Raw genomic sequence first — 14,301 nt, 5'->3', positions numbered from 1 at the left:
ATGTCCCAAAAATCTCAGTCTCTAAAGTCTTTAACAAGATAAGGAGATTGCACTTAGTCTCGTTCAACACTGGTGCTCTGTTACAGTTCAGCTGTTTGCTCAAATGTAGATTGAGGGTATTCAGTCTAGTCGTCTAGATCTTCCACCAATGAAGAGAGCAAGACTGTGAACCCTAGCAAACTTCACCCTGAGATGAGTCCAACCTAACGATTTCCAACCTAACTGTGTAGATCACAGTCTACCGAGTGCCGGGTGAAGAAGAAACGGCTATCGGGGTCTATTTGGTGATACTAAGGTCTAAGGTAAGGTCTGGTCTAGTTTCATTGAATTCTCTGTAAGTTACTATGATTTGTTTCTTTCTAAAATTCGCTACATAGAAAGATGTCACACGAGAAGAAATAATCAGTTAATTTTACATTTCTTTTTTAATAGGATGGCTTTCTTGGATTGGAAATAGGGTTGTAATATTGCTTTTAACCAAGCAAAGAAAGTCTCTTGAACCACAGGACTTCTTGACTCTCAACCCTGTAGTTTCTGATGTCAGCATTGCTATTTTTGGTTATTCTCGTGGAATCCTTGAGATTTTTGATGTGCTCAGAGATGACGGCTATCTTATAAAGACATTTTGTACTTGTAAGGTAAGGAGACGATACTCGCTCTCACGCTGCCTTAAAATTGTTTGACATTCTTCTGTGGAATACAAAAGAGTATAATCTATTTTTCTTTTTTTACATACAATGGAAATTAAAGGGTCCGATTTGTTTTGAACCCCATTAGATATCACTCTATGGACTAAAACATGAATTGAATGAAATATCTTTATCATCCACAGAGTAAAGGAAGTCCTACATCTTTAGAATGACATGAGGTGATAAAAGAATTTTGATATCCTCCAGATGAATTCAAGTACAAAAAGTTCAAATGATCAAGTGCTTTTAAGCATGATTCCCTTCAGTTCACTTCATTGAATGCTCTTAGAGAATATCACGCAGTATCTGGTGACATGTGAGAGGTCCATCACTGTGTTCCCTTCACAGTCTGGCAGGTGGTGTTATGAGGCAGGAGAGACTGAAGTGATGAATTATTTGTAGTCGTTCCAAGTACACATGCATGTGTCCTTTTATCCCCTAATCTTGCTGGCTTGTTCCCCAGGGCCTGGTTAGTGGGTGATGAGAAAAGTCAGCTATTACCGCCTCAGGTTTGCAGAGAATGCCAAACCTGCTTGCAATGTATAAGATGTTGTGTCTTGGCCAGGTGGACGGATTCATAATCCTGCTCTTCGGACTCATCAGCATCAACACACTGACAGCCATCAATGTCATCCGCTACATCAAAGGTTGCCAGCCTCAGCATGGTATGCTCTATCTTTGCCAAACTTGCTGGGTTTATTATACTTTTGTATATCTGCTACCCATATTTAGTCCAAGTGCACTCATGCACTTAAAGCTGCTCTATAATTACATTACAAAATGTATCTAAAACCACACACACGAGTTTAGGGAAGGGTGCCGTATAATTACCAAATTCTAGGACAGGGGTGGTACTGTATGTGGTTTGACAAGAAATTTATATGAATGTAGATTTAATAAAACATTTGTTTAACATGTTTTGTAATATATTAATTAAATATATTGATATTTATTTTTAAACTACCATTCATATATAAAATGTTTATGAATAAAAATGTGAAATTAAATGGTAATGTTAGTTAAATTTTCCTTTCTAAAGGCCAAAGTTGTTAATTTATTATATTTTAAAATAAATAATAAACTGGGCAATACATATAAGAACCAAAAGAATAAAAATGTAAATAAATTGATAAAAACAGCTTCCATTATTATTCATTCTGAAGGAGAATTTAATATATAGTTTGCATAATAGGACTATGTGTTATAATCCCAATAAGCACCTAGTGGAATTTGGGAAATATATATTCTGTGTAAAAGAGATTTTTTTTTTCATGTGCTCATTTCTCATACAGTCTAAGTGGATCTTTTTGCATTCAATTTATAGCTGCCTTTATATTTTAGAAAAAGGTATCTCTCACAGGGCGATCATCCAATTTGGGAGTCATTGGCATTAAAAAGTTTGAAACACAGTATGATTTACAGTAGGACGCAGTGATCTGACCCAAACAAATTCAAGACCTGAAATCATCTGAAGTTGAGTTTTTGATAAATCTAGAACCATGTTATTTTTGCCCTTTTTTTGTTTTGTTTTTTGTTAAGAAGCTCTTTAGCCTTGGCTGCACAAATACTAGATAAATCAGCATGATTATGCTATGAGGACTGTGCTGATGTGGGTGTTTCTGCCATGTCCTTCAGCTCATCACGTCAACAAGCATAATATCTGTTTGGTCATAGCTGCTGTCTGGCTGTGCTCTCTGTTCTGGGCCGGAGCTCCACTTCTGGGCTGGGGTAGTTACAGAGATAGGACTGAAAACAAGGACGTTTACCATCTTTAGAAATTGAAAATGAGTTGAAATAGAGATCACTGAATTGTATTTCCTCTGCAGTTCATGGGTATGGCACGTGCAAAATCAACTGGACACAAGCGCTGTACTCCATTCCAGTGAAGCTCTACGTCATCAGCTGTGTGCTGCCTTCCTGTTGGCCTGGTCCCCGTATGCAGTCATTTCCATGTGGTCTGCCTGGGGTTACCAAATACCCCCACCCAACAGCATCCTGGCCAGCCTCTTTGCCAAGTCAGCAAGTTTCTACAATCCGTTTATCTACATTGGCATGAGCTCCGAAAGGACCTGCAGGCTCTGTTCTATTGCCTGAGACCCACATCAGCGCACAGGCACACCCCTCTTGTGCCACTGGCCCGGGCTGATGATGTGCAGGTCGGCGTCGACTGTTTTATGGAGGATGAGCCGGTGGACCATAATGCAAGTGAAAACGTACAAGAGGGAAAGGCAGAGAGTTCTCCTGAATCAGAAAGCCAGTGTAGGCCCTTAGCAGAGTCCAGCAAGAGTGTCAGTCCTCATGGATTACTGAGGAAACCCAGCGACTCTGGAAGACTTTAGATGTCTTTTATGTTCTCTGAATGTTTATATAAGATTATAATATTAGAATAATGCAGTACATTCACTGTCTGTATTATCTTAATTTCACAACAAATAGCTAGAGAATGGGTCACATTGTCTACAAATGCTTCATGTTGAGCGAGAGGTCATTGTATGAATCCAATAAATTCAAGGGTTTTACAGTATGTTACTTGATCTCGGTCTCTGAGGCTTGTAAAGTGCCAACACATTTAATGGGATGTCTATATTACATCCTTCCCCAATTTAGGGTTGTTAAAGATTCTTCTCTGGTCCCAGTACATTGGTGTCTGCTTCTCATTTATTTCCAACTTCATTCTCCCATCCACCAATCTGAACAGGGCTATAATCAGTGCTGAGATTTTAAACTCGCTGTAATCAGCATAGCACCAGCAGGAATCGTGGTGTGTACTATTTTTCTGTCCTATGCCAGCCTAGAATTTTTTTGTGACCTAAGACGTTTGATTTGTTTGTTATTGACCTGTTTGTTCTGGAACTAGTTACTGATCTTGTCTGTTCTTGGAATTAGGACTCTGGATTGTTTGACTGTTCCTGAACCTCTAGGATGGGCTGGAGGAACCAGAGCAGGAGGGACTGTTCAGTAAGAATGTCCCGTCTCTCCACAACTATTCTCAGCCGCGTCCCTGTTTGACCAGTCCGTAATGTCAGAAGGCAGAAAGTGCTTTACTGCCAAGTATGTTTACACACAGAAGATGTGCAGGACTTGTCTGGACTGAATACAAATTACTCAAGCTCAGAACTGTCAGGTAATGGTGCTTTATTTATATTATCCAGGCACATAATTCAAAAGCAGCAGGCGTGCTCATAGTCAGAAGAACAGTGAAGGTTTGTCCAAACAGAGCAGCAGGAACAGTCAAACAATCCAGAGTCATAATTCAAGGTCAGTAGTTTCAGAACAAACAGATTAATAACAAACAAATCTGACCTCATGGGTCACAGCAAAAAAATTATAACCTGGCATAGAATAGAAAAATAGTACACAAATGATCAGTTAATAATTATGAGGTAAAGGGTTAAACAGGGAATTATAACATGCTTTAATCTTTTTTTATTTTTGTGTGCAGTTTACATGGGATACTCTGTACCAGAGGGATGGAGCAAGTGGGACGTGGTAAGATGAGCAGGGACTTTTCTCAAAGAAATGACTAACACCTCGGTGACCTGATCTTACAGTTGTGGGAAATGTCCTCCTCCAGCCCTATTCAGAGCACTCAAACAAACTCTACCCAAGCATGTCGCCTTTTCAAATGACATTCAAAAGAATAAGTCACCCACAGTGGTCACAAATTAAGATGATCTCGGTGTGCATGATGTTGTGATGAACGTTCTCTCTCATTAGCGGTCCTGGGGATTAAAGTAGGTCTGTTATGCAAGGAGATTTTTGGCACAGACCCCATATGCTTATTTTGGTGCAAGACTATGCCATTTGAAAAATAATAAATGCTGGAAAATATTAATCAGTGCGATGCTGTATAATTTTATGATTTATGAGAGGAAAGTCCTAAGAGAAAGTCATGCATCTGCTAAGAGATGAAAAGATGCCCATTGTGCACTACGTTTGGCAGTGGGTATGAGTAAAAAAAAAAAAAAAAAAAACCTTTTTATGCTCACCCCTGCATTCAGAAATACAGTAAAAGTGTCCCGTGATCTGTATTTTTTTAACCCCCCCACATTTGAAGACCTATCACTTTTGCAGTGGTGTATTCGCAATGTGGAGCATGGCATAAAAAGAATATTCCTTTAAAAAATAGAAACCTAATATATACACTCTCTTATGTTAATCATGAAATATTGTATTTTCTGGTTAATGTTTCCAACATAGGAATACATTTTTTTAATATTTGTATTTTATTTTGGGAAAATAAATTTCTCTTTTCAGCAGACAAATCTGGGCTCAAGTCTATGCAGAATTAGCCAAGGCTAATATTTTTGTAGGTGAAGACAGTCGCCTAAATGAGACATCCATCGAAGTATTAGACGGTTACTACTATTTATAAGAAGTGAAGTGGTAGTCTTTGCATTCTTGGACGAAAGCTGTGGATCTCCCATGAAGTCTCACATGGTGTGAAACGTGACTGGCCTGGGAAGAAACTTGTGTGTCACTTTGCCTTTTTTCAGCTATTTTTCATGTGACTGCACAAAGCCAGAGCAGTCAAGCCAACTTTTCCATATGAACATCAGTTGCCCCAATGAGAACGAACTCTGTGTAATACCAAATCACAGAAAACCATCACCTGCTTAATCTAACAAAACCTATTTCATTACTTAAGGGGACAGCGGTGTTTTTTTTTTTTTTTATTATTATTTTTATTTTTTTTATAGCACTTTCATTTGAATGTCATCAGTAAATATAATGGTGAGCAGTTCATATACACTCTAATACTCTACTGTTTAAAAGTTTGGGTTCAGTAAGATTTCTTTATTTATTTTTTGAAAAAAGTATCTTATAATTGTCAGATATAGTATAAAGAGTAATTTTGTGAAATATAATTGCAATTTAAAATAACAGTTTACTGCTTTAATAAATGTGAATTTTGTGATTCCAAAGCTGAATTTTCAGCAACTATTTCTACAGTATCACATGATCCTTCAGAAATCATTATAATATAATATGCTGATTTGGAGCTTAAAAGAAAATAATAAATAAAATAATAATGATTATTATCAATGTTAAAGACAGCTTTTTTAGGATTCTTAATAGAAAGTTCAAAAGAACAGCATTAGAAATCTTTTGTAACATTAACTTTAAAATCAATTAACCTTTGATCAAATAAATGTGTCCTTCCTGAATAAAAGATTTTTGAATGGTATTGTTTGAATATACTGTAGAATACTTAATATTTAATGTCATCAATATTTAATGAAAATATTTAATGTCATGTAAATACTAATTGTATGTTGATATACACATTAATATACACATATTATGCTGCATTGCTTATTAATACCTTATTAACGACCGCCTGATTGTGCCACAATATAAAGTACCAGTTCACCATTTCTTGTTCCAGTTTTAGCACATCAATAAGCTTCTTAAACTGCTGGTTGAAAGGCTTGATGTTCCCACCATGACCTTCACAAGAATTTTTTTGTGAAAGATCGCTTTAGACGACATAGACTTTGTGTTCTGTGAAATATTCATTAATTGAGACACTGGGACAGTTGTTCAAAGAGGCTCATAACAGATGGATTGAGTGTCATTCCATGAGAGGTTTTTAATTTGGCGCACTGAATAAGCACCTTGTAGCACAGCACGTACCCTTACAAACATCCACAGCACAATGCCAATGAAACATGGACCTATCATATTTCTGTTTGCTGCCAGGATTAAACCTGGAAATGATCCAAAGTTCAGCTTATTTCGGATGATTACATAAAAGTTAAGTTAGAAGACAGGGACCTCTTGTCTTTTCACATGCTAAGCACTCTCTGTACTGAAGATAAATACATTTCATGGAGGATTTACAGTTTTTGCAGCATAAGCCTTGTCTAAGAGGTGTTTTGATGCAGAAGTATTTTGAAAATCATTTAGGATAAAAAGGTCTGCTTGACCCTAATGACTAAATTACTACCTGTTAAGACTCTATTCTGTTGAGTCAGGTCTTCTCAAATGGCTTTGAGGTCCATTTAGACCATTTTGAATGAGATTATGTGTGTTTAGATTATTTTCAACCCCAGTCAGGACCTAGTCATGAAGTGTGCATGGCGTTTATTTGTTGTTTATTCTCCTCTCTGTAGCCCTCTTTACTCACCACTAAACTACACAAGTTAAAGCATATAGATATTATATGGGTACAAACTGTAGTACATTTTATGCCTATTTCTAAACGTCTGAAAAGCAGGAGAATTTAAAACCATGTCCTTTTCAGGTGGTTTGGGTGTAAGGCCCGCCTCTTGTGATGTCAGCAGAGAATCATTGGGGTTTTCGGGGACATTATTTAAAGGACTAGCTCTTTCCTCAATATTCAGACACCTCTGGAATATCATCCATAACGGAATTACTTGATTTTATTTTTTTCTATAAAGCTTTTAAGGCTGAGGAAACGTCATCCTACACAATATTTGTAAGTTGTATTTAATCTTCATGGGTTAATGATTTTTGGCTGTTTGGTGCATTTTAATAAAGCTAATTTTATATATCCAGATATGCATCTTTTTTTCTTTCTCTCTCTCTCATTCATGAGCGGATTAACTGAAGTATGCAGTTCCAAAGGAGCTGTTTGTGATGGATGTGTCTGGGGAGATTAAATTTTTCCTGTATCCTATCTGATTTCACCTCTGTGCACAAAATAAATATTACAACACCCAGATAAAAGAAAAATTGAAGATGAATTTTAAAGCCTTAGAAGATTTAGATTTTTTTTTTTCAGAAAAAACAAAAAGCTTTATAAAAATGATTGAAAAATGGGGTTTATTCATTGTTGCCTGGTATGATGTTCTTTGGTCTCTACAGATATCTTCATTAGCCATGTCGATGTGGTTTGCTGTACTTCATGTATTAGGTAGGCAGTTCATTTCTTCAAAGTGATTGTTACTGAACATTTCTTGTGTATTATTCTGAATTAATGTCACGATGGAAAGATATTATAGTCTTTATTTATTTTTTTTTTTATTTTTTATTTTTTTTTTTACAGGTATTCTGTCTTTGACCTGTTGCACTTTTGGATCTGATTTAAATGGTCAGTGGATTCCATTACCATTATAAATATTTAGCTACTTTTTTTCCCCCTGTATTTTTAAAAGGTTAGAGCCACTTAATTTACATTTTTATGTAACTAATGACAAACACTTACTTAATTGTTTATTTTGTATTCATTATTTAATTAGTTACTAAGAGAATTTTTCGGGAAAATAATTGTAAATTCTTTTGTAACATATTTATTTTATCTGACAGATGCATCATCATTTTATGGGTAATATCTGTTGTACATTTCTTAGTTCCAACACCAATTAGCTGTGGGACTCGTGCGGTGGATCTTCCAGACACACGGAAGATGGTGCTCTGCCCAGCAAACTGCACTCTCTGGAGTCTGTCAGTGTTTGGTTCAGGAGTATATGCCTCTGTTTCCAGCATATGTGGAGCAGCAATACACAGGTACAATCACAGAAATGATGATCAAGTTAGTTAGAATTTCCGAAAGCCAGGAAAGTTTTTGTCTGTCTTCCAGAGGAATCTTAAGTCTATCTGGTGGACCTGTGGAGGTTCACGGACTGCAAGGGAGGACAAACTACCTCAGCTCTTACGCTCATGGCATCCAGTCTCAGTCCCTGTCCCAATGGAGCTCATCTTTCACTGTGGCCAGTGAGTGGAGACAATTCTGTTTTGTGTTATTACAAATGCTAGGGTTTGTAGATTTGTTTACAGATGTTTGTTTACTCACTCGCTCTGCACACTGTCAACAATAAAAATATAATTTTATCATTTACAATGTGATATGTAAATGATGTAATTGAATTATGCAATATTATATAATTCAATATAATATTGAATTATAACAATCATATTAGAATAAGTATAATCAGAATATCATAATACTGTACATTGCTGACATAGGTCAGTTGGTCTATATAAATGATAAGATAAGCGTATAAAATGAAATGGAATATAAAAGTGAATTAAAGTTGTTTATCGATAAAGATTTGTCAGGTTACATTTTTGTCTTTTTTCTCAGGAACAATTAGCTTGCCTTTGGAAGTGTCCAGCCAAACCAGCAGTTCTGCCACTGTTGCATCTGGAGCAGGTAACAAGCATTCAGAAAACTGAAAATTACTGGCATATGAAGTCTACACTGAGTGTCCATACTTCTCCCTTGCAGCCAAGAAACCAGTCAAAAAGACAGCGAAGAAGCCTCCTCCTCCAATAACAATAATCAGGGGTCTGTATGACTTGGTTTTCTAATCTAATTTAAATTGTTAGTCAAACCAAATATGATTGTGACATAAAAGAGCTGTCTAAATGATGTTCCAGATTGCCCAGTCGATATGGCTTTGCTGCTGGATAGCAGCTACAATATTGGACAGCGGCGCTTCAACCTGCAGAAGAGCTTTGTCAGTAAGCTTGTAGCCATGCTGAAGGTTGGAACACCAGGTCCTCATGTAGGAGTGGTGCAAACCAGGTGATCTGTGCAAATCCAAGTTGTTTCGCATTTTTTTTCTTTCTTTGTCAGCGAGTATAACTTCATCTTTGTCTTTCCAGTGAGACACCTCGAACTGAATTCTACTTGTCAAACTATACAACAGCCAAAGATCTGACATTTGCCATCAGAGAGATCCCATACATCGGGGGCAATACCAATACAGGTTTATAACCTCAACTTCAATTCACATTTCAAATGAATGATTGGATGAAATGAATCTAGAGCATCTCAATTAAATCATGCTATTTTTTAAAAGTAATAAATAAATATTAAAACAATTACCATTTACTGTAATGCACTTACAGTGGAAGTCAATAGGTCCCTGGAATATTCATCCAAATATCAAAATTCTGTCAACATTTACTTGAGGTTGAATTTCTTTCTTCTGACGAAATGGATTTTTTCCATTCTGTGGAAGTCAGTGGGGACCAGCTACTATTTGCTTACCAAGATTCTTCAAAAGTCTTATTTTATGTTTAACAGAAGGAAATTCATACAGGTTTGGAACAATTTGAGTGAGTAAACGATGACAGAATTTCATTTTGGGGTGAACTATCTCTTCAAACATTTAGTCAACATGAAAGGAAAAACCTGTTTTCAGTGTTACCAGTGACTTTGCCTATTTCTGGGAATTAAAATAGTTCCAAACAAAGCCACAGCATTTGGGCATCTCTGAAAAACACACATCAGTGTTTTTAACTAATTAGTTGAATGTATGATTCAATAACTTGGTCATAAACTTGTTACATTCCTGAATGAAAGAGCTGTTTTGTCATTGTTTTAAACAAATAGGTTGAGTGAATGATTCTGTTACTCAAAGGCAGTCATTTGTTTTGCCCCTGAAGGAATCAAGTTTTGTAGAACTGGTTGAATAAATGAATCAGTGACTCAAAAAGAGTCATATCTAGTCATATAACAATGTAGCATGCAAAAAAATTCACATTTGTGCTTTAAAAAAACTTCCATTGTATAATAATTTTTTCTCTAGTTTTCACAGTCAATATGTTTTTGTTTAAATAAAAGATATGTGACACAAATGCTTTGGCCTAAATAAGAAGAACTTGGCAGTCCTGAGTTATTGTCTTTTGCACAGGTAAGGCCATACTACACACTGTAAGGAACTTCTTCAATCCGGATTTTGGTGTTCGGAGAGGTTACCCTCGGATCATTGTGGTGTTTGTCGATGGGTGGCCTTCTGATAATGTGGAGGAGGCAGCAATTTTAGCCCGAGAGTCTGGTATTAACATCTTCTTTGTGTCTGTCGCCAAACCTGCCCCTGAGGAGATGAGCCTGGTGAGCGAGCATGACTTCATGAGAAAGGTATGATGTTTCACGTATGAATTCATGGTGGGAAAAACACAAGTTATCAGTGGTATTATATGAGTTTGTTGAAATCCATTTATACCGACATATCTTACAGGCAGTGTGCAAGGACAATGAGTTCTTCACATTCACCATGCCCAACTGGTTCGGCACCAGCAAGTTTGTGAAGCCACTAGCTCATAAACTTTGCTCCATTGATCAGATGCTCTGCAGCAAGACTTGCTATAACTCCGTGAACCTGGGCTTCCTGATTGACGGCTCCAGCAGCGTAGGTGATGGGAACTTTCGGCTCGTGCTGGACCTTCTTCTATCAATCGCACGCAGCTTCGACATCTCTGACATTGGATCTCGCATCGGTGCCATTCAGTTCACCTACGACCAAAGGATGGAGTTCAACTTCAATGACCACACCACAAAAGATAATGCTCTGAGGGCCCTGGAGAACATCCCGTACATGAGCGGAGGAACGGCCACGGGAGACGCCATCAACTTTGCAGTGCGGAGTCTCTTTAAACCCTGCACAGGCTCCAACAAGAATTTCCTCATCATCATCACTGATGGACAGTCTTATGATGAAGTGAGAGGGCCGGCTATGGCCGCCCAGAGGGAGGGTATGCTTTTTACACTGACATTCCATCTAGAACCTAGGATTTCAACCATTTTTTGTCTTAATGCACCAAATATCAATAGTGCATTCACAAAGTAAACAAGTGTGATGTCATCTTGACTATGTTCTTCTTGTACCTTAACAGGAATCACTGTGTATACAGTGGGCGTAGCTTGGGCTCCGATGGAAGATCTAAAGGCAATGGCGTCCGAGCCCAAGGAAAGCCATGTGTTTTTCACTCGCGAGTTCATGGGCCTGGCACAGTTCCAGCAGCCCATCATACAGGGCATCTGCAAGGACTTCACAGAGTTCAACTAGACAGTGCAACTGCAGAAAGTGGAGAAAAGGAAAGAGAAAAAAGGGCAAGCGTGAATAAGAAAAATCTATTTTGTCTTTTGTAGAAAAGGAATTTGAAAGGTTTTGTTATAAAGGTATTGGTTTGATCCAAAGGATTTTACAGCTTAACTGAGAATGTATCACACAGTATTGTATGTCAACCTCTCTATAATGTGGAGAATGTAATTATTTGTGATTTATAGTCTTTCTCTTTATGTTCCTGGTCAAAAAAAAACATTCTTTCGCTGCTTCTGGCTGGTGTTTTTTTCTTGTGGAGGAGTCACTGTAACAAAAGGCTCTTTTATATTCATTTCGGAACATGAAGATTCTATTGCAGCTATGCAAGGTAGTGCACAAGATGGTAAGAAAAAGCAGTTAAGAAGATCGTCAGTGAAGCAGGGCCCTCTTAATCTGATGGCAGTAGCCTACACCAATACACAGCTTTCATTCACACAATTGCATAAATAAATCTGGGTTATATAACAAAATATAGTTCTTCCCAGGGGTAGCAAACAATATACATGCACTGTACTACGTTTGCAACCTCACATTTTCACAATGAATCACGTATATCTGGGTTTGACGAAGATTACGGTTGGAAAGTTAACGTTTAGATTATAGACAATAGCATTTTTCCCCCTTTTCTTCAATTATACTTTAATGTATTTATCGAACCTATTTTCTTTGTTTTTCCATGTGCATGTTTTACTGCCTCACGTAATGAAAAATGAAGCCTGGGAGGAGGGGCATCAAACTGTTTGTACATTTGTTTATAATTTATTACTTTGAATAAAGGACAAAGTGTTTGTACAACTCGACCATCTCAACAGGCTAAGCCTTTTGTTCATTTCGAGTCTTTCTCAGTACAAACATCTGTATTAGAATCTTGAATCCTGTCAATCATTATTCGTCATCAACTACCCGTCAAAAATACAACGCTGCATTAATTGTCGAGACACGGGGCATGTTGCATATACAGATACACCATTTAATATTTATTATAGACATTTTATGTACATTTCAACAGTTGTTTTGCTATGTGGTACAATCTTTAAAATCTGTTGATTCATAGTAAATCAAAAACCTTACAAAACTCTTCAAACTGATCTGAACTTTTGGAAGACTAGAAAAAATACTTTATTGTAGTATTAATCATGCATTACACCAACAAAAAGTCTTTTGTTACACCTAAACTGCATTGTTTCCTTTAAAAATCATTGAACAGATTGGGGTAGTAGGTTCGAACCAAATATTTATAATACAATTGATTGACAACTCCGATCCCAAAAATGAAAATTCTATCTCTACTCGCCTTCGTGTCATTCTAAACCTGAATGGCTTTCATTTGGAAGAATGTTGGCAACCAGAGTTTTGATGACCATTGAGTTCCATTTCTTTTCTAAAAATAGCTTTTATGTCCCAGTTATACAGGCCTGTAATCACATCAGGGGGAGTAAAAGAAAGATTTTTCATTTTGGGGTGATCTCTCCCTGTAACTTATCTTTTCTCCCCTGACTCCAGCATCATGAGGTGAATTTAAACCTGGTTTTCAACCATCCAAGAAACGGTGTGTTTAACAGAGCTTTTATATTAACCCATACACGTTAATTTCCTATCAGATAACCTGTGGGGTCGGTTAGCAACAGCCCAGTCTTTGAGTTACCATAAAGCTACGCTCTGAACAAAGGATAAGACTATCCACAAACTGAAAATAAATAGCAATCGGATATCTTACCTGTGATACTTAAACTCATTTTACAGTAAGGTGTACAGAAACATCACATAGTGACAGGATGCTGCAGTTTATTTGTAAATTCCTAAAAGCTCTCAGGACACCACGCGCTGTGCTTCTACTAGCGTATAGTCTCTCCTTTAGGTGATAAAACAATGATAAAGCAATGAAAGATGCACTCATCCAGGGTTTCCAGAGACACAAGACCTTCATGAAAGAGAACCGCATAAAATGGAGGGCTTGAGTGGGATTCTAGTCCCTTTAAATTTATGACAGTCTTTATTTATATAAAATTGATTATAAAAACTATACTTTTTTTACACAAAAAAGAAACAAACGCTAAAGGTATGAACAATAGGGTTCATACCGCTACATCAGGGTGAGGATGACGACTGAGATTAGGGTTTGGTTTATGGCTCGGCAGGGCGGGACTCAGTTCCTCTGGTGCCCGGATGATGGTCGGTGACAACCTACTTATTGATGAACATGATAACCACTCCATGGTCACTGAAACATACCTACAGGACACATTATCAGCTCAGTTCATAACCAGTCAAAAGCTACAAACACTGGTTTCACTCCAGCTTTGACTTACATTAAATTACAGATATGGTTTCTTTTTTTTTTAAGGAGAAAAAAAAAAGAAGTAAGATTAAAACTGAATGAGCACTCCACACTGGCTTCGGAAAAACATGGCCCGTCCCCCTCTTGGCACCTGGTAATGTTGTGTGTGTGGTGTGAGTTTGACAGCGAAGGTGGAAGCCACTTCAATTTAGTGTGAGAAATGCTACGCTTGTTACACAAGGCAGTGAAGCAGTCCTTTCTTTCTCTCGTCTTCACGTATGCGTTCATTCGGATGTTCTCTTATACAAACACTTTGGCCAGGGCATCAGCTCCAGCACTTCCTATGTATGCCTTAGATGGGTGGAAGGCAACATCGTATATGGCCTCGTCTGACTTTTTCCTGTGCGCGGTATCCTCGTGGATGCACGTCTTGCTGTCCATGTTCCACAAGCGGATGGAACTATCATGACCTGTGTAAGATGAAGAAGAGATACTGAGATAGTTTTGCACAAAATTTTAATTCTGTCATTATTTT

At 37.4% G+C, this 14,301-nt stretch overlaps 2 protein-coding genes and 1 pseudogene across 2 annotated transcripts in view; 2 read left to right on the top strand and 1 right to left on the bottom strand.

The window, feature by feature from the left end:
• Positions 1 to 192: 192 nt before the first annotated feature.
• On the top strand, positions 193 to 3,028 carry LOC132111918 (visual pigment-like receptor peropsin; annotated as a pseudogene).
• A 3,884-nt stretch (positions 3,029 to 6,912) lies between these two features.
• Positions 6,913 to 12,293, top strand: LOC132111596 (cochlin-like). The gene is made up of 12 exons (XM_059519039.1): positions 6,913 to 7,131; positions 7,521 to 7,569; positions 7,702 to 7,746; positions 8,006 to 8,162; positions 8,236 to 8,369; positions 8,740 to 8,808; positions 8,884 to 8,943; positions 9,036 to 9,183; positions 9,264 to 9,367; positions 10,298 to 10,524; positions 10,625 to 11,138; positions 11,280 to 12,293. The coding sequence occupies exons 2-12, from the start codon at positions 7,536 to 7,538 to the stop codon at positions 11,450 to 11,452; spliced, it is 1,665 nt and encodes a 554-aa protein (XP_059375022.1). The 5' UTR covers positions 6,913 to 7,131; positions 7,521 to 7,535; the 3' UTR covers positions 11,453 to 12,293.
• Positions 12,294 to 12,437: 144 nt separating this feature from the next.
• LOC132111595 (striatin-3-like) overlaps positions 12,438 to 14,301 on the bottom strand; it is a 28,460-nt gene continuing 26,596 nt past the window's right edge. The window contains exon 16 of the mRNA XM_059519037.1: positions 12,438 to 14,236. Coding sequence (XP_059375020.1) covers positions 14,067 to 14,236 — 170 coding nt within the window. The 3' untranslated portion in view covers positions 12,438 to 14,066. The remainder of the gene's footprint in view (positions 14,237 to 14,301) is intronic.

This window comes from Carassius carassius, chromosome 31, assembly GCF_963082965.1.
Source record: "Carassius carassius chromosome 31, fCarCar2.1, whole genome shotgun sequence".
NCBI lineage: Eukaryota > Metazoa > Chordata > Actinopteri > Cypriniformes > Cyprinidae > Carassius > Carassius carassius.
The sequence above is the reverse complement of the archived record's forward strand: the minus strand, read 5'-3'. Positions and strand labels throughout refer to the sequence as shown.